At 43.1% G+C, this 23,523-nt stretch overlaps 2 protein-coding genes across 4 annotated transcripts in view; both read right to left on the bottom strand.

Moving 5' to 3' along the window:
• Positions 1-8,261: 8,261 nt before the first annotated feature.
• On the bottom strand, positions 8,262-12,186 carry S1PR1 (sphingosine-1-phosphate receptor 1). Its single transcript, XM_072342808.1, has 2 exons — positions 12,031-12,186; positions 8,262-11,038 (listed from the first exon to the last, which is right to left on the bottom strand). Exon 2 carries the CDS (start codon positions 10,964-10,966, stop codon positions 9,827-9,829), a length of 1,140 nt encoding a protein of 379 aa, XP_072198909.1. The 5' UTR covers positions 10,967-11,038; positions 12,031-12,186; the 3' UTR covers positions 8,262-9,826.
• Positions 12,187-12,689: 503 nt separating this feature from the next.
• Positions 12,690-23,523, bottom strand: part of LOC140255337 (uncharacterized oxidoreductase ZK1290.5-like) — a 39,379-nt gene continuing 28,545 nt past the window's right edge. Inside the window, exons 5-9 of one of the 3 annotated variants that reach the window (XR_011904452.1) lie at positions 23,275-23,457; positions 22,716-22,775; positions 20,636-20,737; positions 13,495-13,889; positions 12,690-13,027 (exon numbers count right to left, since the gene is read on the bottom strand). Coding sequence is in view for 2 of the 3 variants with exons in the window: in XM_072342807.1 (XP_072198908.1) it covers positions 20,642-20,737; positions 22,716-22,775; positions 23,275-23,457 (339 nt within the window). In the remaining variant the exon portion in view is untranslated. Of the gene's footprint in view, positions 13,028-13,494; positions 13,890-15,182; positions 15,604-18,806; positions 18,838-20,635; positions 20,738-22,715; positions 22,776-23,274; positions 23,458-23,523 lie in introns of those variants that run through there. The other 2 variants (XM_072342807.1, XM_072342806.1) reach the window with 2 other exon arrangements.

Raw genomic sequence — 23,523 nt, 5'->3', positions numbered from 1 at the left:
TTCTTATCCGTTGTAGAATAACAATGACGTTCTTTTAGAAGGGAAGGAGAATTTTTATCAGGTTGATTTCCCATAACAGAAGGAGTAGAGGCCACACACAGGGCAAAGGCTACAAGTGACATATATGAGCACGCCTTCAAACACAGCTAAAAATGCTTTGTTATTTGTCTCACTTCACTCTGAAGGCAAGCGTGGCTCAGAGCCATGCTAATCTCATTCAGTGCATGGTCACAGTCAAATGGGATGAAAACAATAATCTCTGCATTTTCTTTAGTATATCTAAGCAGATTTTTCTGTTTGCAATCCTTTCTGTTCCTTAGAGATAAAAGTTTGGATGAAATGAACTTCCATAGGTAGAAAAAAATAAAACCTTGGTTATTTTATCAATAAATTAATCAAAAAAAAAATTGGGGGTTGGATTTGATGATTTCCTCGGGTCCCTTTCAACACTGTCAATTCTGTCTACATATATGCACAAAAAAGCCAAGAGATGAGAGCGAAGGCTGCTTGATAACCCACGTGAGAGAGCTGGGTCCTCCAAATAAGCTTTGATTCATATCATAATTACCAAGGTGTCAAACTGGGGTGATACTGAGCTGTTCGCTGCCTTGATTCTTTAATGACTTGTTCCCCAAAGGTTGCCTACAGGTGAACTGCAGACAATAACTCAGGCTCTGAGGACAGCAGTAAAGGCAAGACTGAAATAAACATTATGCCCACGAACTGTGCCAGCAGCTTTGCATTTCTGCTCCGTATATTTTGTAGCTTAATTCCATCTATCAAGACTTTGTTAGTTTGGGCTTTAATGCCCCCACAGCATTGTATTCTCACCATACTTCAAGAGGGAATTCATCTTGCAGCAACACATGCTTACGTTGTCATCCAAAATCCGGGAAGGAAACTCTCTGAACTCCAATACGGTACTAGAAAGTGGCATTCCTTTATTCCTCACTAAATGTACCAGGCGATTTGACAAGCAAGCGCATCTTCTCAGAGTTCAGGTTCTACATTTGAACATTGGAGACATGCACGTGCAGCACACTGGCAAACATATTCTTTTTCAAGGACTCATAAATATATGCTAACATCCCTGCGGGCATGCTCAGAGGTATATAGAGTGCTTGAGTGCCCACCTACTTCTTCCCCACTTTTCACTATGAGATTCACTGCAGAGACCTTTGACTCACTTCCATCTGCTTATCCCCTGTTTGCAACGTTTCCATTGCTTATTAGGCCATAGCAAGCAACTTTTAAAACAATATATGTGGAATCTGTGGAAGATGTCCTTGCATCTGCTAGGTGCAAATGATAACAGCATTCTATTATGACTCCTGTGCTTCTTGCGAGGCAAAATAATTGAGGCAAAAGGCAAAAGTTTTCTATTACGTCCCAAGTACAAAATGATTAAGGAAAATAAGATTATTCATCCACTAAAGTTGAAATGGGAACTTTATAACTATCACCTACAGACTCCTTTTGCTAAACTAATATATTGGTTCTTAAATTAATGTACTAATATTGCTAAACAATCCAACCTATACCAGCGTGAGCAGACAAACACAGCACAACCATACCATCATAAACACTACATCCCTGTACTGCCTGGGGAGAAACATGGAACAGGGCCCTAGGATTGCTTTACTCTCAGGCATCACAGCCAAGATGTCCTACCTGAGGGAGACAGCAGGCTGTGCAGCCATCCTGCAGATCCACCATGGGCCTTTCTGCTTCCAGGTGCTCACCAACCGAGGAACGCAGCTCCTCACAGGGGGCAGAGAGGCAGCGCTGAGCTCTGCTCTCTGAGACAGCAACAGGGCCCGAGGGAACGGCGTGGAGCTGACATGGAGCTGTCAGGGGAGGATCAGACAGGGGTTAGGAAAAGGTCCTGCATCAAAAGGCGGTGGGCATGGAACACGCTGCTCAGGGCTGTGAGCACAGCCCCAAGCTGCCAGAGCTCAACCAGTGTTCGGATGTTTGGGGTGCTCCCGTGCGGAGCCAGGATTTGGTGATCCTTTCCAACTCCGTATATTCTGATTCTCTGTGCTTCTACAAACACATTTATGCCACCAATGCTTCTAGTTGTTCTGACATGGCCCTGGGTTCACACCATGCTGCATGGTTTTGCTGAGAATGGCGGGCGGAGGACAGAGCACGGCCTCTGCACCCGCACTCCTGCAGTGCGCCTCAGCGGCTGTGCTGTGGCTGAGACAATCGCAGACTGTAAAAGTATTTAAGTACTTCCTAGCAAAAAAAAACCTGCCTCCGTGAGAGCTCAGACTGCTTAGCAGCTCTGTGCTTCTCACCTTCATGTTTTAGACTTAACACCCACGGACCCCACAGTCCCCTGTGCTCCAGCAGCACTGCACTGTGGGCTACAGAGGGCAGCTGAGCACTCGCCGCCAAGCGCAGAAACCACAGTTCCCTCGCTGCTTTTTATTTCAGGGCTTTAAACCTCAGCTCCCCCTTACAGCACACACTTTCTGTAGATAAAGGCATCGGGGCAGGTTTTTCTTGGTTTTTTGTTTGGTTTTTTTTTTCCACTTAAAGCAGGTTTTGAATCATTATTTTTTTTTCCCCACCCACTGCCCTGGCCCCATGCCTCCCACCTCCACACCGCCCAAGGCCCAGCAGACCGCACGGCAGCACGGTGCCAGGCCAGTGGCAGGCAGGGGGACCTCGGCTTGAGCAGAACAGATCAAGGCAGCTCAGGCCTCCAGGAGCACCTCGAGGGGGGGGAGCAGTTGCCTCCCCCACCCAAGGCCGGTCCGTGTGGGCGGGCTGGGGCTGGCAGCCAAGAGAAGGCCCCACGGCCATGCACAGAGCAGCGCTGCCTGAACAGGCAAAACTCGGCAGCAGGCTGAGATACTTGGAGCCTCCGAGCATCAAAGTTCTGATTTGAAATACGTGTTTTAACTGGATCTGGTTTCTACAGGCAGTCTGCTCTTTGTCTTGAGCTTTAAATAGCTCGCCTGCTTTCTGTTACATCCAGCATGCTTCCACAACGGAGCTGGGAAGCTGAGCATTGTGTTTCCCGGCTCTCTTCTCTCTGGTGGGAAAAGGCTTTGCTGGCTGAGCCTTTTATTGTAGTTCATCCTATTAAACCGCCTTCCTTTGTTGTCCTCTGAACCCTCTGCAATGCCTATGCTCTTTTCAGCAAGTTTAGTGACAAGCACAACTTCACACTGTATCTCTAAAGAGCTCTGACCCCAGCCACTTCCACTGATCAACAACTGCAAGTTAAAAGATTTCGGCATTCTTTCACTGCCTCAATTGCATGGACAAGTTCCTATCCCTCCTGCCTACAGTGCTTATCGGGAAAATAAAATGCAGCCACTCAAATGCAACCACTCAAATGCAACCACTCAAATGCAACCACTCAAATGCAACCACTCAAATGCAACCACTCAAATGCAACCACTCAAATGCAACCACTCAAATGCAACCACTCAAATGCAACCACTCAAATGCAACCACTCAAATGCAACCACTCAAATGCAACCACTCAAATGCAACCACTCAAATGCAACCACTCAAATGCAACCACTCAAATGCAACCACTCAAATGCAACCACTCAAATGCAACCACTCAAATGCAACCACTCAAATGCAACCACTCCCCCACGAGAAGCTGTCAAACCTCTGAGATCAAAGTTAGGAATTACCTCAATCAACCTTTGCAATATAATATATATAAAGAGTAAAAGGATAGGGGAAAGGAAAAAAAAAAAAAAATGAAAAAAAAAATACAGTAAAACATAGTAAAATAGACAGAATATATTGGATTTCTAAAATAAAGAGGGAGAAAAGAGCGTTTCAAAGCTGCCCACAAAACATTCAAACAAGTGTTATCTCTGTAGCAACATGAAGGATTTGTTCAAAACGTGCATTGATCAGATAGTCCTATAGTAGAGAGAAACTACACACCAGCTACAAGCAATTTCTTATCCTGTGCTTAAACCAGCAGTAAAAATGGGAGTTGCAATGAAAAGATGAACAGCTAAAGGAGACTGGCATTTGGAAAACAGCTTAACTTACTTTCTTGCAACAGAAATCTGAATGGCCACCCGATTAGAAGAAATCGTTAGACCGTAGCTGTGTCTTCTCTGAAAGCAAGAGAGATAACAATACAGGCTTTTAATGAGCTGTTTTTCTACAACAGTCCCTTCAGAAAGGGTTTTTCAGTCAAGATATTGTCCATCCTTCAACTACCGGGATAAAGTTGTAGGTATTACCAAATACATCTGGTTGGTTGGTTGGTTTTCCCACCTTATGCTAACAGTGATACAACAGCAGCCATACAACAAAGCACAAGGAGATACTGCAAGTGGACACTAAATGACCCACACTGAACGTGGGCTGCCAGGTCATCCAGTGAAAGTCAGTATTGCACATTATCTTTAACCACATACATTCTATTTCCACGGCATGTATCAGTAACGTACCTCACCTCCACTTTACATAACGGTAGGTGCTCGACAAGGATGTGAACTTCTATGGGACAGTATATTCCAGCAATTTTTCCAGTGTCCTGCGAAATCCAGAAGCCTTGGTTAACACAAAGCAGATATGCTTAAGGGAGCAAAACAGCATTTAGCGGGTAGCTCAGACTGGCACCAGAAAGTTTCAGCTGACAGCATTGATTCAAACCAAAGATTTTTCCCAGGTAGAGACTGTTTTCATTGGTGATTTCACAGAGCCTAGCAGATAATTTTAGCTCTGCGTTTCCCCCTAGCCCACAGTTCCCAAATGTTCATTAGTTACAGAAAAATCACGCTGTCTGATTTGTGAGCCTGCTTTTAGCAGAGCGGTTATGAATAAGCATTGCAAAAGCTACGTACACACGTAAATATTTAATCTGGCATTAGCCACGTTTCTCTGACGAGCCATTTAAATGTATCGCTGTTGTACTACCCATTTTAGAGATGGATCTTCTCAAAGTGATCGTTCACTTAAGCTCAAAAAAAAATTGGCCTTTGTGCAGGTTTCCATTATGTGAGTGCTAACCAGGCTTGGCAAGAGGTCCACAGAGAGCTGACAGAGCTTTGTCTGCTTTGCTTTATTAGGACTTTTCCATGCCTGCAGAATTCCTGGGTGTGGTTGATGTGATTTCCTGCCTTTTTGTACCATGAAGGTAACAGGGGCACTTCTGAGCACGAGAAAATAGTCCCTGTTTAACTCAGGGAGAAGATTTTTTGGCAGAGCGAAATCTGGGCAGGCAGAGCTTTGCTTGGTGAGTTTTGTTTGGAAAGCGCTGCTTTGTCACAACATCTCTCAGAATTTGTAGGTGAGTAGCAGACACAGGAATGTGCCACTCTCTTCCTGCCTGGGAAAGGGTCCTTGTCATGGAAATTCTCCTCAGTGGATGCTCTAAGGCTACACTGATCATGTTCTCAACTTTCCCCCAGTACATCTTTCTGTTAATATCTTGACTCACCTTAGATGTTTGAGTTTTAGGTCTTTCTAGTCACTTCTTATTTCAGCATGGAACTCACACTAGAACAGGTTAGCTGTGACACAGATCCTTACACCTACCTCATCTTCACCAGGTGAATTTAATAACAAGTAATTATTATAGAAACAGAATTTTAGAAAATCCCACGTGTAAAGTAACAATTATTACTCAGAGTAGTAATTAAAGGGAAACATTTTCACACTATGCAATCCTTGCTAATTGCATAAAAGAAATAATGCTCTATTAGATCTAAATGACACCACAGAGAATGAACAAACTCTTTCCATCTGTAAATGACAACGTGGGATTAGAACAGTTTGTGAAAGCACATTGCAGGAACTGAGTTTAGATGGGCTTTGTTTCTGAAACCCTTGAAGGTTCAGTTGGAGCTGGATTTAACTTTCCAAGAAATACAACAAGAATGATTAAAATACGGTAAATGCTTTCCTGGGGAAATTCATAAGCCCTTAAATGAGCCCGTTCTTGGGAATTTCCAGCAAGCTGAGTAGGCTACATAGCTTTGTTCTACATTTTCGGATGCTTTGTCAGCCTGACCCTTCATACACAAAATGCAATCAGTATTAAGTTCTTCCAGGCCAAATTAGGAATCAGGAAACATTACAGTTAGACAACCCCTGTCTTTTGCCCCTAGCTTGAAGAGTAAGAGAAGGATGGATAACAGTATTCTTACATTTTGACTTCCCTTAGTTTTGGTCCTGCCTACCAGCCCTGTAGTGCAGAGCTACACAGGGGTCCTACAAGGGAGGAGCAGCAGAGAGTTTATGATCATTTTCCATCCCTGTTCTTTTCCTTACACTGCAAGAAGGGCTAGGAAGAAGAATGTTAATCAAAGGGTCAGGTTTCTCCTGAGAACACAGGCTACTTTATTTCACTGAGACATTTGGGATAATGTACATTTTCAGCTCTCAGAGAGTTTCCTCTGCCAGCTTGTCACTTGGCCAACAAAGGGACAAAGCTGACTGCCCTTTCAGTGCCTGCTCAAGGCACTCTGGGGCCCGGAATGGTGCTTTCTGCATTGCACATTTCAGAACTCATCACAGCACAACTGGCCTAGCCCGCTGATTTGTCGTGATGGGCATCTGTGGCTAGGAAGCCTTCTCTCATAAGAACTGAAAAGAGATACAAACGGCCTTTCTTTCCCCTAACTTTTATTGTTATTTCATTATCGTTATTGTTCCCTGTGTGATTTTTTTTTTCCTACATGCATAGACGTGGCCTGCCTATGCAGGAAATGGATTTCAGTCATCTTGATGAGGAGCGTAGGAAACGCTTCCCATGGCTCAGTGCCACGTACTGCCGTTTGTGTTTCTTTTACTGCATGAATTACGTAAGACTGAGCTCCCTAGCGAAACAGGGCTACCATCACACAGCCACTTTCATTTCCCCCCAAAGGCCTGCAGTGCTACTAGACAAGACAGATAAGGGAAGGACATGAAAACAAAGGGAAAGAGATTGGAAGTGACTCACCTGTGGGCTATCAGCTACCAGTACGCAGAGGATGGTGGTGGGAGTCACAAGGGCCTGTGACACAGCGGTGCTGCAGCATTGCTCATCCCTCGCCACAGGGTGTAAGCCCTGTGGGGGAAAAATGACCTGGATGCCCTTAAGGCAGAAGAGCCCAGGTCCTCTGGAGAAAAACCTTCTTACCAAGCCAAACGAGAGTTCAAATCAAAACCAGAAGCCACATCCCCATACGGTGCCTTACTTACTGGTAGCGTGTTGAGGGCTTAACTTGGACTTACGTGATTTTTATACTTCTGGCGCTCTGTGTAGATGCAGCTTTATCCCTGGGATCAGACAGTGCTTTTCCCCATGACTGTCAGCACCCTGCATCACTGCCCAAGCGCAGGCCTGATACAAGACTTTATCTGTTGCTCAAATACAGATTTGACATTTTTTTCCAGCTCTGTTCAGGTCACTAATTAAAAGCCTAGGAAGTGAGCATACATGAAATCATTCCTTCCGTACAGGCAAACAGATGGAGAGAAATTCCAGCCTGTTTCCACTCTTTTGTCTTCAGGGCATTTTTGGTATTTCCTTCAGGAAGTGAGGTTACGACCCAAAGCCTTCCTTACTGAGCAGGCTGCAGTTTCCCACAGTAAAGCTTGCACAGTGATGACATACACTATGAGAAGGTGAGCTTTATCTTCACACTCCAACTGCATCCTGTACAAGTGCCGTGAAACTTAAAAGTAAGACCAAGTGGGAATGGCAGCGAGAGAGGAAATGGAAGCCGGGCTTTGGGAAGAAGTCATGTAGCATGTATTCAAGCACACAGCCTCAGCATGTGCTGCTGCACCAGGTGGAGCTCCAACTGGTCTGCTTCTTAGGAACGTCCTGATAATTCAACAAGGTAAAAATTAAGTTATGAACGGTATTAGTGATTTAAACTAATAATTTCACTTATTCAACTCCAGGTGGTCATGGCAACATTGGCAGACACCTATTTTTTTTTTCAGCTCATATTCCACTGGCTTTTGGAAATAAACCGCTTGTAGTTGTGCTACTGTAAAGATTCTTCTAATGGCACTTCACTGACACAGCACGTGCTGACAAAAGATCACAGTACGGAATTCATTTTGTATCTTACATGACCTTGCCAGTGGCAGCACGCATCTCAGGTCTCCACCAACCAAAAAGACGTCCACAAAAATGGCTTAATCCCAGAACCTACTGAAATGAAGGAGTCATTTCCATCAGTTCTGTCAACAACTTCCAGCAACATCACCACACCCGGTGCAAAACCCCCACGGCAGTACCAAAGCACCAGCACTGTGATAACAGCATCTTTACAAAAATCAGTTTATTAATGTTTAGAAGTCAATAAAACTATGTGCAAATTGAACAACAGAAGTCAGAAACATATTAAATACTATTTTTTAAACCAGAAAAAAAAAAAATCCATTTAATTGCACTGGAAATTTTACTACAAAAGCAATAATTTTATTTTTTTTTTATTTTTTTTTTTTACAAAATACAACTTCTAGGAGTTGTCCATAACTGTAAATCAGTCAGTTGCTCTCAGCTACCCCAGATATACCACTTTTGTTACAGTAATACTCGAGGTGCGTGAAGACTCCTGTATCTCATTAACTTATTTACATTGTACACATTCAACCCCATTAGCACAGGTTAGAAAACCAGAGAAGTAAAAACGATACTGTAAAACAAATACATTCATTTTAACGACAAGCACTTCTCCCATGAAGCCATGAACTGATATAATACAAACATATTTCCTGCAATTATGAACATTAATAGAATGTGCCAAACCGTGTTGCATTTTGTTACGGAAGTGCATTTATCTACAGTCATTTCACTTGAAATCTTACTTTTCTGAAACTCAAGGCTTTCTTTTCAGATGATATGACCGACGTTTACCTTTTGCTTTTCTCACCTGACACTAACCTTTGCCTTCGGCTTTTAGTTCTTTTCACCTCAGTAAAAATCCTGCTGTTGTCAACAGTATTTTCATCTATTAGATTTACTCTCCGTCACCTTTACGAGAAGCGACCTTCAGCTCTACCTTGCATTTTGTCACGATAATGCAGCTTATTTAATGCTATATAACAACATGGCAAACAAGGCGTGGGGCCAAATGCTGCTCTGAGCGACTCCATGAAACCTGACGCAGTCATGGAATTGTACAAGGGAACGTAACTACAGAGCCTGGCTCTTGGTCTTCAAATGTAATATGGACCACCAGCAAAAATTCACAGCTATGATCTTGCTAAATTAAACTCCAACAGCTTTGGACCCTGCAAATAAAACCTTACTATTTAACTAAAAACTCTGGAAAGTGATGTCAAATTATGGTTGACGGCGGTATAAATTATACCTGCGCCATCTCTTTCCTTGTTATGTGTTAAACAAACACTTCTGACCAACTATACGAGCCATCGCTAAACCCAGTACAGAAAGAGCTTTGTGTCAGTGGTTTGCTGCAAGTAAAGGAAAAATAACTTCACATTCTTCTCACGGGGAAAAGAAAAAAAAAAAAAAAGAAAGATTCATTCTCCCTCTGCCTCTTCCCCCACTCTCATTCTCTTGCACACACCAGGCATCACTTCCCCAAGGCATCAGTCTTTCATAGTTACTAAGGAGATTTCAGGATATGAATGCACCTGACAATCCTGAGCCGCCTCAGTGCAAAGACAAAACACGCTCCAGGGAAATGGATTTTTGAGCCAGAACAGCGTGTCCCATTTCTTGAACTCCGGCCTCGCAAGCGCACCATTGGCCTCGTTAGAACTAATGCTACTCGCTCCTCAGCCCAGCACTGCTGCAGCGAGCAGGAGGTGCCTCGGCTCCCAGTTTAAGAGGAAGGCTCTAAACACACCTCCGTGGTCACTCCTAAGAAGATGAGGTAACGTTGCCTGAAGACATGATGGTTTCAGGACGGTCGCCTTCCTCCTTCTGTGGGTGGGATGAATTGTCCGACTTACTCCGGCTGAACTCCATCCCTCCGATGATCGGCCTCTTGAATTTAGTCCCCGAGTCTGTGGGGGGACATTTGCAGCAGCACAGAATCTTGATGAAAGCCCTCCGCATTTCTTTGTTTGTTAAGGTGTAGATGATAGGGTTCGTGGCTGAATTGAGCACGGCCAGCACTAAGAAATACTCTGCTTTATACAGGATCGGGCAGGTCTTCACTCTACAGCCCACATCCAATAAAAGCAGGATGAACAAGGGAGCCCAGCAAGCAATGAAGGCACTCAGAACTATGATCACTGTCTTGAGCAAGGCTAGTGACTTTTCTGAGCTCCTGGTAGCTTTGGTAATGTTTTTTCGAAATGTCAGCCTACGGCTCCTAGTCCTCACCATGGAGTAGATCCTGCAATAGAGGACAACAATAGAAAGCAAAAGGCCGGTGAAAACCGTGGTGCAAAAGAGAATATAGTGCTTGTGGTAGAGCGGCAGCACCGTGGAGCAGTTTGACAAGAGGCTGATGCAGTTCCAGCCCATGATTGGGAGTCCTCCGAGTATCACAGAGATAACCCAGCAGGCACTGATCAGCAGGAAAGAGCGGAAGCTGTTGCTGCCATTGTGGAGCTTCATCTTCAGCATGGTGATGTATCTCTCGATGGCGATGGCCAACAAGCTGAACACAGAAGCTGACAAGGCGACAAACATGCTGCCCTCCCTTACGAACCACTGGGAAGGAGTGAGGCTGTAAGTTTTGTGTCCGGAGAGCAGGAGGTTGGCAGTGTAAGCCACGCCAGCCAGCAAGTCTGAAAGAGCCAGGTTCCCAATGAAATAGTACATCGGCCTGTGAAATTTCTTGGTTTTCCAGATGGTGAGCAAGACGAAAATGTTCTCCAAGATTATAAAGCAGCAAATGATGATAAAAACCACCGACGTCATTTTTATTCCACTGTCCGCATTCTCATTTAGCTTCCCTGTGTAATTATAGTGCTCTTTGATGACATAGTTGACGTCGGTGTTGGTGAGGCTGCTGACCACCCTCACTGGGGCGGTGGTGCCGGAGCTCATGGTGCCTCCAGATACAGAACACAATCCCGTGGTGGCCCCGCAGCTCCCCGCACACGCTCACAAACAGCAGTCCTGAGAACAAGAGGCAAAGCCCGTGTTAGGGGATGGCAAACAATCACGTAACGAACTAGAAACAGTCCAAGATGATCTGCTGATGGGATTGTTCATCAGAATCACAAGTGCAATTACAGAAAAGTCAGTTTTATTCATCTGTTATGACATGCTTAAAGATAGTTAGGCATACTAAATAGCTAAAGCCAGTAAGACAACTTTACCTGCATAGGTAAAGCTGGAGTCAGCAGAGACCGCACTGCTGGACTTCTTCCAGCGTGAAAGACCTGAAAGCTGCCCAGCAGCAGGATCCAGCCTAACTTATTCTTTAGCAGGAAACACAGCACACACAGCAGCAGAGATTTAGAAAGGGAAATGGGCTTGACTTGCTTTAACTGCAGACTTACAGAAGCCTGAAAAGAAATTACTCGACAAAAGAGCTCAATTCACCTCCGTTCTGAAAGTCTGAACACGTTTCGGGAGGGGCTGGGAAACAATTTACTGTGCTAAAGGTAATTCATCCATGGGCAAGAGAGCATCCAGAGCTGTAAACAGGACAGGCACAGCAGCCGAGCAGCAGGGACGTGAGTTAGCCAGCTGGGAGAAGTTGAGAGAAACGATTCAAGTCCGTAAACAGCCTGCACAGCAACCTGTTCTGTGGGTCTGACACAAAGGACCGGCAAAAAGAACTTTGTGTTGCAAATAATTAGCATCGTAAGCTTTGAAAATGAATACGATTAAGGAATGCAGACGTAGAGGGAACTCCCTTTACGCACAGGCACTTTCTAGTAGACACTTAAAAAGAATTAAAGGTGCGAAATCAGCCGGGAGAAGAAGAACGTTCAGAGCCGTCCAATTACAGCCCGTGCGGAGCAAAGCCGGAGGGGCGAGTCCGGCGGCACAGCTCCGCGCTCGGCTGCCGCTGCCGCCCCGCTCCCGGCTCCCACCCGCCGCAGCCCCGCAGCACGGACGCCCGCAGCCCCCCGTCCCCGCTCCGCAGCCCCAGGCCGTACCTCGCTCAGCCGCGCCGCGCCGCCCGCACGCAGCGTCCGCATCCTGAGCGCCGCTGAGCGACTCCACCGGCCGGCCAGCGCTCGGTAGTTGTAATGTTCCTGCGGCAAAGGCTCCCCCACCCTCTTTTCTAACCCCTCCCTGCGTACAAGCTCCCCGCCCGCAGGACCTGCACGCCTTTATAGAGCCGGCGGCTGTGGGCGAGAGAGGGGACGACGAGGCAGGCCCACAAGAGGCGGGACCGGCGGAGCAGCCGCTCAGTCCCGTCCCATTCCGTCCCGCGGGACATCTGCCCTCGCTGTCCAGGGAGGCGGCGTCGCGGTCCCGTTCCCTCCCTGCTCTGCCCTGGCTGCTGTCGCACAGCCCCACAAAGCAGGGCTCTGCACCGACTGAAGCCAGCAATCGCCCCTGGCTGGGGGTTCATCTTATGCTCCTTGGCACCACAACCACCACCACTACTTATTGGGCTTTCAACGTGGAAAAAAAACCTCCATGTTCAGAGGATTCAAAAGCTTTATGTAAAGAGTAACGAGCTCTAAGTCGCTTGTTATTTTTTAAACAGCTGTAGCAGTGCCATTACATGAAGACTGAGAAAGAAGTGAGTTCAGGTTTTATAACTCCTCCAGAAGCACCCACCTCAGTGTATGTGACTTGTGGTTACCTTGAGTTGCTCATAGTGCAGACATTTTCCTCTTCCTTTCTTACTCTGCTCTTTTTAACTCCAAACCATGGAGCACAAGGTATCCAGCCTTCCAGTCCACGGCACGAGGCATCTCAGTGAGCAGCAGCAGTCATTACTAGGAAGCAGATCTCCTCTGAAAGAGGCGAGGGCAGTGCTGCCCTGGAAGAGTCCCTCTCTTCTCACACGTATGCGAATCCTCACGCTTCAGTTGCTCCACGCCTCTCCCAGAATGACTCAATAAATTACGCTGGCAAACAGACGTTGAATCTTCCACCACCAAGCTAGAAACTTGAAAAGATGTTCAGCCTCTTGAGAGCCTGGAGGAAAATGCAGCCGTTAAATTACAACTGTCAGAAAAGGCATGCAAGATAAATCATGCTCGAGGTTGACATATGCATCCCCTGCAACTGCCTGACGTACCCTAGATACTGCAAGCTTTCCCCCTTACTTAGCTAACCTATAGAAAATCCTAAATAAAACTGCATTTGTCAGGCATTCGCCTCTAGGAAATATTTCTCTCATAATTTTAAGCAAGAGGGACATAATAAAGACATGCTTTAATTAAAGGACAGAGTGACTCAGGGTTTCAACAGCCAGATGTACAAGCTTTCATGTTTGAGTTATTGGTAAAGCAGCTGAGAGGGCTGTAGCCCAAAGAAGTGATGTCCAACACATTATTTGTCAGAGGCTGTGTGAAATGGCTGGGCAATTTCAGTTTGACTCTGAACATCTGGGCATTTGTATCACAAAAAGCACTGTTAAAATGAGAGGATCACACACACACCTGGAGCTACGTGTACATGTAGCGGTGAGGATGCTGAAATAGCACTTTGTCTCTCCCAGGCAAATGAAGCCAAAGCAGGTGATTTTGCTCTGAGGGCTGTGTCAAACCGCACTTCATGCAGGTTCATGTGGTTCAGCTGCACAGATTGCAGCCTCCTCGCAAGGACTGAATCACACAGACAGGTAAATTCTGGCTGTTCCAGCCAACTCCATGAAAAGCACGCTGATAGATGTTCAGGGAGGAGATTTATGCCAGGATTGTACTTCATCCCAATCAACAGAGCAACAATTCTCGTCTCAATACCTTCCATCTGCCAGATCCAACGTGAACTTGCACTTCCAGAAAATACATAAAAGAAATCCAGGGTATATAATGCCTTTGAAAACTGAGATAGTCTACAGTGAGAGAAAAAGAGATGGGACAACATGATGGATATCATGTATACGCCCTTTTATACTCAAGTTTCTTTGATGAACAGAAAGTCCTGTTTTACATACCTACCGGCTGCCTGCGATAACCAGTGTCCTTGTGAAAGGACAGGAACTCAGTGCAGCGGGGATTTCAGAAACCTGGCTATTCTGTAGGGCAGCGGTGATAGGATAACCCCAAGGAAACCGCATAACCTTAGTTTCAGTGTCTTAACCCAAATCACACAGCAATCTGATGCGAGTCAAACTGATCATTTGATGACAACAAAACCAAAGAAAGCTTTGCGCACGGCTGACAGACTAATCAGTGCCAAGAAAAGGCACTGATACCATCCTTCACAAATCACACAGTTTGTGGTGGAGGACTCAGCTGGCAGCACCTACTCATCCCACCGGCATGGGGAGCAACACTGGGAATTTCAGAGCACTTTGTGATCATTTCAAAAGAAATTCAAAGTCAAGAGCCTGAAAATAAAACTTATCAGCGAAACGTTTCTCTCCAGCATTATCCCTGATAACTCTTAATTGAGGAAAAGGAAACAATGCTGTCTTGCAGGAAAACGCAATGTGGGCTATTCCCAAAGCCTGTGTCAGCAGGCTCTGACACCAGCAGAAGATAGTGCTCTCACAGTGCCAGCACCACCAATTGCAACAGATGAGTGTGTGAACATCACCCATCCTGAAAAGAGACAAGAAATCCCCACAAGATGGATTCCCAAAGGATTGTTCCCCCTTATGCACTTTGGACTTTGAATGCTATTCTTGCTACACAGCCTATGACCTGAATGCTGAGATTACGGTTCCTACAGAAATACCATGACTAAATTAGTAATCTAAATGAAGACCATGTGCCATAAATTTAGTACAGAGCATGAAAGCAAGGCACTTGTACCATCTTTGATGCCATGAAGCAAGCTTGGTTAGAATTATCCCTAATGTAACATTATGCCACTGTTTCTTAAGCAGTGCAGACATAGTATTCTCAATTAAGATACCCATATGCTACTTTCAGCTCTGTAAGTTTCATCTCAAAGCCAGCTAACTCCTCAGAACTGAGAGATATAACACCGGTGATGATACATGAAGTGCAGGTAGAAAGGACAAGCACTAATTGTCATAAGGACAAACGTACCCACTCCCTCCTATTTCTATTAGTCACCAGTTACAAATGTTCTACACATTGTAGCCATCTGTATCCTGAAGTAACTAATACCTCACGGAATCCCTCAGAGAAAAAAGCACAACTCATTCCAAGGGGTTAAAATAACACCTTAAATTATGTACATACAGGTAAAGCAACTTCATTATAATATTTTGATATAACTTAACCCACACTGGAAGAACATGCCAAACAGCTTTGAGAAAACAGAACACTGTAAGTAAGCATGTTTGTATCTGCAAGAAAGAAAACAGGATACAAAATGATTTCAATAGATGGTCGACATGATAGCAAACACAAGTTATTATTACCCATTTCTGATTGTTAATTGCTGTTGACTAGGGACCCTCTGGTTACCCAACAACTTACAGTTCGGTTTAAAATGAATTAGTTTGAATTCACCACTTTTAAAGTTTGAAACAACCCTTTATTACATTATGCTTTCCACAATGGCTAATGGATGCATTCGCTTTCTGTTGATATCCACGATGTTCAAAAATTCCACAGATTAAAACTGAAAACCTGAGTTTGGAAAGAAGCAAACAAACAAACAAAGCAGCCAGTAAGAACACTTCAAAACCAGAAGCACAGATGAGTTAAGTAACAGCATTCCATAATCTTAAAAGTCTGTTTTTAAAGCACTTGCCAATATCTTTAAAAAGTCTGACAGGTTTGTTTGTGAGAATTTGTATCCCACTTCTAGATCACTACGTTGAATGTAACATTAGGTAAAGCTTCATCCCCAGCAAAAAGACTTGAAGTCTTTGGTTATCATTGCACGTACAGAGTACTCGAACACTTCATTATTACCACAAGATCCCAAGATGCTAATGTCTAAAGCATATACATGTCATACCATATACAATGTCATACCACATACAGATTTCAAGTATTACCGATCCGTAGTAGTGGGGAAAAATAGAAGGACAAAACCAACCCACTCATGGTAATTTCCCCAATTACTCACTGGAACTTGCCCCTGCTTTATACAGCCTTCATGACCATCATGCAAAAATCTCAAAAACTTGAGAGGAAACAAATAGAGACTTGCTGTTTCCTTAATATACACGTATTATATAAATATAATACAAAATGTAGTTTTCTTATTTGATCGTGCAGGAAGTCAATTTATATCACAGCAGATATATGACCCTCATAGTTCAGTCTTATACCAACTTCACACTGCACCCCAGGTCGGCAATTTACCACAAAGTCATCTTGTCAGCATCATCTTATGGGTACTCAAGGGGATCAGTCCAGGGGAACTATTAGGGAGGAATGAGTTCATAGAATAAACAAAACCAAAGCAACCCAACAATCTTGGCTCCTTTTGTTACCAGGAAATAGAATAATTGTAACACTCCCCTGGCCCCCCCTGCCAGTTTCACAGCCAAGATAGGAACTTCATGGTAAATCATAATACCAGGATTCTGAAATCTCATACAAAAAGTCCTGGGAATGTATTAGAAGTAGAGCAATCATTAATAGGATGAGATCTCTACTCTTGAATTTCTTACTGGTATTTCAAACTAGCAAACCAGAGAATGGTTCTCAAAGGGCTGTGGTACACAAAGCCCATACAGAGACCACGAAAGATTAATCCTGGGTATATGTACTGAGATTTAGCACAAAAGAATCTGTGCAAGGTTGCTTAGAGAAGAACATCCCATAGTGTCAGCCATGTCTACCATGAGTTGGCAATGATAACAAATCATTGGGAAACAGAATCATTGATTTAAACTCATTTAAGGCTTTGTCCCCTTTAATCTTCTAAAGTTAACTTCAGCTTCCCTCTCAGTGGCGGATTGCTAATTTATAAAGAAAATCAACTGCTGCCAAACACAGCACAGAAGTGCAGACTCTAATGCAAACTGCCTGGCTTAGTGGCTCTGTGAGCTTACCAGTGTTGCTGTTTCTTTAATGCATGTGCTAATCGGAAGAATACTGTACTCTGGGGGGACATGTACAGTAGAAACACTTCTGCAACCCAATAAAAATAAAATCCTGCAGCACATACTCAAAACCACTGCCACCATTTTCCAGTTTCACATAGTCAGGTGCCTCCATAATCGGAGACATAAAAGATGAAACTCAGAAACAGGCAACAAAATGAGTGAAGGAGCCACTGAGAGCCAGACTAAAGCTACTTGGCTGCACACAAAATGGCCTCACCCTTCCACCAGCTTCCCGTTTATGTTTTTCCTTTCCTTGTTTGTTTAAAAGAGTTCCCCTCCGTTGCTGTTTAATCCAGAAGGCAGCTCAGCACCATCAAACCCATTCGCTCACTGCCCAGCTGTGGGATGGGAGAAAAGGTAAAACTCATGAGTGGGGATAAGGAGTTTAGTAGGACAGAAAAGGAAGGGGAAAACAATGTAATAATGACCGAAGATATTCATAACAAGCGGTGCACAATGTAGTTGCTCAGCACCAATGAGTGGTACGCAGCCTGGCCCTGGGCAGAGCAGACCCCCAGCCAACACCTTCAGTTTTATTGTTCATCACAATGCCACATGGGATGGGACATCCCTTGGGTCAGCTGTCCTGACTGTATCCCTCCCAGCTCCTTGTGCCCCTGCAGCTTTTTCAGGCAGGGCAGTGCGAAAAGCAGCAAGTCCTTGACTTAGTGTAAGCACTGCCCAGCAACAACTAAAACATCAGAGAGTTATCGACTTTGTTCTCATCCTAGATGCCAAACAAAGCACCATGCCAGCTGCTAGGAAGAAAATTAACTCTAATCCAGCTGAAACCAGAACACCTCCTATTAACTTAGCACTCCTGCTAAGAAGGCTGACTGCACTTAGGTAGATAATGCTGATAAATTGTTATCTTATTTAAAATAATTGTTTATCTCAACTAGAGAGGATTGCCCCAATCAGTCTCAACTGTAAATAACGTACATAATATGGAAGAAAAAGAGTCTTCGATTTTCAGATATATTCCCTGTTCCTACTGGCAAGATGGTGTGTCGCAGTGATAAAATGCATGCAGTGCTGTATCTAAAAAAGGCCACTGTATGAAAGTAAAAAGTTCTCTCTCTGGAGAAAATATGTTTTATGCCTGTACAGACAAAAGGTGGAATTTCAGCCCTGAGGAAGAATAGGCATGGTATCACTTGGAGAATACACTCTAGGGATGAATTCTGAGCTTAAAAAACAAACAAACCACCCAACCTACCCTTCAAACATGACTACCTCCGGGGTACTGAACAAAGAAGAAACAAAAACAATAATGGAGTTAAGCTACCTAATTTTATGCGTTCCACACTTGTATATCTTTACAGCTGGATAGTTTTGCTTCTGGTAGAGAACATTATTCCTCACTCCTACCCTTATGTCTCACTACTGTTCACTTTCCAATTTCTTATTAGTTATCTAGACTGTTATCAAAGTTGGCAGTACTGTAGAAACGCTCGTTTACATGATGTTACATGGACTTATTATGCAGCAGTTCTTTCTTAAAAAGAAAACTGTTAACATCATCTTTAATGTCAATGTAGTTGTGTAGAGGAGCATGAAATATCAGTCCACCGAGACGGTCTTTTCAGCAACCTGAACAAAACTGAACAAGAATTTGCTCAGTGCCCCTAAATTAACTAAATATAAGATTGGTGAAGCTGTAGTTAAAGCAAGAAGGTCTAACGACACGTTTCAAGCACACAAGAGATAACAGGATTCCAGCCTCCTGGAGGAATTATAGCTTCTGGCAGAAAACAATGGGGATCGGTGATAGCACAACGTGCAGCAGAGCACACCACACCTGGGAGAAAGATAACATGGGTCACCTGAGTCCTGGCACTTCAATAGCTCGCAGTACATCCAATTACACTCTGCACATTGTCAAATTTAAACTCTGCTGAAGTTCTAAAGCAACTACCTGGTAACAAAGAAACCAGTAGAAAAGTTTACAATAAAAATCCTGGGAAGAACGTTCTGAAATAACAATACTCAAGCCTGAACATAAAGGGATCAGATTAAAACTGCTCCTTAACAAGTATGCTTTTATAGTAATACTGTTTTTACTTGATTATTCCTCTCATTACTCACTTGTACCGTTTAGGTAACGTTACCTAGATAGAGAAAATTCTGGCTTGGCTTCCTAGTAAAAGCAGATGCAAAAGCAAGAGCACATTCTCTCTGACAGATGGAACAATAAAGTCACCCACACTGTAGCCCTTAGTTTCATCTGTACATGAACCTGACTGTGTAAGTAGTGCATCTTTTCTGGAAGAACACGTACAGATATCAGTGAGGGCAGCTTATTCTACAGTAATAAATACAATAATGATTCAAGAGGCAAATCCAGGCAATTTTTCCTCTGAAAAGTTTACCAGTAATGAGTAAACAGTAAGTTTGTCTGTATCTCAGCTGAGCTGTGTAGCAGCTCTGCTTTGAGGACAAACACTGCAGGCTTGGATACATGCCTGCTGTAAGCCATTTCTTGATAAAAAGTAAGGAGCTTTGTTTCACAATATGACTAAAGCAGAACAGCACTGGGAAAACTGCCTCAGGAAGTTCACTCACAATATCAATCACGGTCAGACTTTCCATACCTTTCTAGACACAGGAACTCTTAAAATATCAAACCAATGTGACTGGGAGTTCAATACTCAGTGGACAAAATACTTAGCAGACGTTCTTCTTACAACAGATTTGTAAACTACACATACCTGTACCCACAACTCATGACACACACACGTATTTTCTAACAAAACCAGAGGAACAGTCTGTTAATGAAATCTCCTGTACAAATGAAAAGCAACAGATTGACTAATTTTCACTTTTAGTGAGAAAAAAACCCTAGAATTTCCAGTAAAAGATCCATGATAAAAAAAGATTCCTCTGGTTCTTACAGAGCTTCCTGCTCAACTCTTACCCATGCAGGTAGTACACAGATTTATCTCGAGGTATTCTTACTTTGTTACAACTACAGACTTGTAAGCAACAAGCACAGAACTCTCTGGGTCAGTGTGATTATTAGGCAATAGCACATACAAAATTATTTCCTGTGATGTTAATATATTGCTTACTGCAGCAAGATCATATTCTTGATGGAGCTTTACACAGCGTACTGCACTATAAACACTAATATAGTAGTATTAACATCTTTTTCCACTCAGCTTTTTCTTCTTTGTATCTCATAACCCTCTAACAAAGTACCCCAAAGTTAATTTACAGCTAACACCTGTAACCATACACTAGTAGGTAGGTTTGTTTTTTTTCTGCATTTAAAGAAGCGATATAGAATCATAGAATTCATAGAATCATATCTTCTTATGTCCTTGCTTTACTGGCCTGAGGCAAGGTGATGTCATAAACAGAAGGCTTTGCATGGGCTTCATTGAATTATGGATCAGGACTTTATATGCAGATTTAAGATCTCAGTACACAAAACACTACCCTCAAAAAACCTTACCTGTTATCACCCTTAAGGATTTCAGAAGCATTATCATGAATATCAGACATTAGGCTCACAATTATATTCTTACTGCAACCTTCACTTAATTTAAATTACACGGTGTGACTCACTGATCACTGACAAAGGAAAAAGTTCAAACCTTCATTCACACAATCAGGCTTGGGTCCCAGGAAACATGTCTCCCATCGTGCATTCCATTTAGAATTTCAACATCGTCTTCTGCTATTGTAAAATCAAACACCTGTGGGAACGCATATGTAGTTAGCACCATGAACACAGAGACAATCAGGAATATTTCTATAATTTAGAACAAGATGTATTTAAGATTGAAGGCAATATATACGTAATTTTAATCTTCTGGAAATGATTCTTATATTTTGTCTCAGACAAACATCATTCTATTACACGAATAGGCTCCACTGGGTCCTTTACTTTTTTTGTGACTCAATTTATTTGTAGATTTTGTTCAGATGGTTTTGCTGCACTCTGGCTACAAAGAGTCCAGTAAAATAGTAGTATCAAAGGCCTCTTCTGCCAAGGAGTTATTAGAAGGTATTGGTACTTTGACAAAGTTAGCAAATGAAAGGCTTTATCATGAATCAATTAATACAGAAAAAGATGCAGTTTTAAAGTTTTTCATTACAGATAATAACTTGAAAGCAACCACCTGTTTTCATGTACAAGTTCTTAGAGCCACAGGCTTCTCCTGTGGCAAGATCTGCAACATGAGTGATGGTGACAGTGTTTTCCTAGCAGTTGTATTACTGGGACATTATCACTTCAGAACTGAATTTACTTTCAGTTGTTCCTTCATGCTCAGTAAAAAGATCCTGAACCGCTTTCAAATGAGCTCCCTCCATCCTGCATTATCCAGCAATTGCTGGATCAATCAAACTTCAGTCCTCAAGCTTTTCAAACCTAAACCACGGACAAATCACTCAACTATAAATACTATGTATTACATACTCAGGGCTCACTGAGGTCCCCCTTTCCCCATTTTTACCAGAAACTGTAGAGACTCAGACCAACATGCTGTCACGGGGGGTTGGGGAAGACAGATTGGTGATAAATGTCAGATATCTGTAATTCCCTGCCCCCCGCTCCTCTACGATCTGAGTTTTGCTGCAGTACAATCCTTCAGTTGCATTAAATGAATTGGTGGGGGTCACAGAGTCAGCTCTGTAAAACACAGAGTTAATCTGGATTTAAAATATCACAGGGGAAAAAAAAATAAAATATATATATATATATACAAAAGAGGAAGAAGGAATTTTTAATTTGTTTCTTCTCTCTGATTTGGTTCACAATACGGTACCACAAACAGCTGCGCTTGTACCACAGTCACAGTGTGGATGTCAGAAAACATAGCTGGGGCAGGGGCTACATAAATAGACACAGCCACCAAGAGAAAACCTCATTGCATGTGCAATAACTCACACTTTAAGTAAATACAGTGAGTTTAGTGACAGTCAGAAGGTTGCTGTCTTCTTGCTAACTTTTTTCCCCAACTTGCAAAACAGTTCGTATCCCTAAGAGGCTTTCAGAAGAACAACGTGTTTATGGTTTTATGTGTTTATGGTTTTAAGTGCTTATGGTTTTCCCCCACTCCTCTCCCCCTCGAGAAAGCTTTCATATTACAGAAATGAGGAGGAAATTAATTAAAAACATTTAGTATAAAGAGAGGAAAAAGGGAGGAGACGGGAGATGCTGCCAATCCTCATTCCTTTCCCACTTCTCTGTGCACCCCCTGCATGCTGGGCCCTTCTCTGCAAGTCAGTGCAAGAAGGTAGGGGAAGAGTCAACTCCGACAGAACTGCAGCTTCCTTCAGAAGTGTCTGGGATCTCTCCAAAGGAGTTTTATAGCTTTCATATCATGTTTTTGTACGAGGCGTAGCACACACATTCCTTCATTTTTTATCTATGAACCTATCACAGAAAGAACTTAACCAGAACCGGTCCAGGTTTTTCTACTATAAATCAAGTAATAGATTAAAATATTCTTTAAAAAAAAAAATAAAATCACCTATGAATGTTGACTGCTCAGTACTCAGTATCCAGAAAGTCTGCGGATATCCTTCTCATACACACTGAGCAAACCTTCAGTTGTTTTCTGACATTTGTGAATGATATGCCCTAAGTACAGGACAACGGGCAGCTAAACCCAAATACTAACAACGATTCAGATGCCAGCTGGACTTCAGTGCGTAACCAAATCTTACCTTGCAGTTTTCCTGTATCCTTTCCGGTCTTGTGGACTTAGGAATAGTCACAATTCCATTCTGTAAAACATAATTCTCCTCATCACTGAAGTTTCCATAGTTTCAAAGAAAATCTTCTCTCTTGAAATCCTTTCATTTCCTCTCATTTTTCAAAGGACATTGTCATTTCCATAGGCTTTTTGCAATTGCAGTTGTATGTAATGCATTAACTTCCAATACACATTATACAGTTTATATCACTTCTATTTTCCTGCTTAGCACCTTGCGCTGAGTAACCAAAATCGAACAATAATCCTTACAGTTTAAAACATTTGGTTTAAAAATATCTCTTCTGTTGCCAACTCCTTTCATTCTCTACAATCAGATTGTTTGCATATTTAAAGTAGCACCTTGTTTTGTACTACATCTTCCTGTACAGCACAATTAGATCACACCGTATTAACTTACTAAAGGCAAAAAAGAATTTGAGTATATATTCTGGTTTGATAAACAAATCCCACTATATGCTTTCTTTGTCTTCTGAGAGAGGGGAGAGGATTTTATTACCACCCTCCATTACCTGTATACTCCAGCGTATGCAAATCTGTGCTGGAGTTCTGCCATATTTCTTCGCCAGCTGAACGACACTGGGATGGGTGAGTGCTTCCCCTTTGGCTAAGGGACAGTAGCCTTCAAAAACAATCTCTCTGCTCCTACAATAGTCCACCAGCTCCTGAGGTCTTTGGAAAGGGTGATATTCAACCTTTGATAAACAGAAATGAGCTTTTAGTAAAAACCTTGCGAGTACATTTAGCAGAAAACACTGTCA

This window comes from Excalfactoria chinensis, chromosome 8 (assembly GCF_039878825.1).
Source record: "Excalfactoria chinensis isolate bCotChi1 chromosome 8, bCotChi1.hap2, whole genome shotgun sequence".
NCBI classification, from domain to species: Eukaryota; Metazoa; Chordata; class Aves; order Galliformes; family Phasianidae; genus Excalfactoria; species Excalfactoria chinensis.
The sequence above is the reverse complement of the archived record's forward strand: the minus strand, read 5'-3'. Positions and strand labels throughout refer to the sequence as shown.

Bases quoted from the DNA above. Each gene is read 5' to 3' on its own strand.
- S1PR1 (XM_072342808.1), bottom strand. From the start codon at position 10,966: ATGAGCTCCGGCACCACCGCCCCAGTGAGGGTGGTCAGCAGCCTCACC.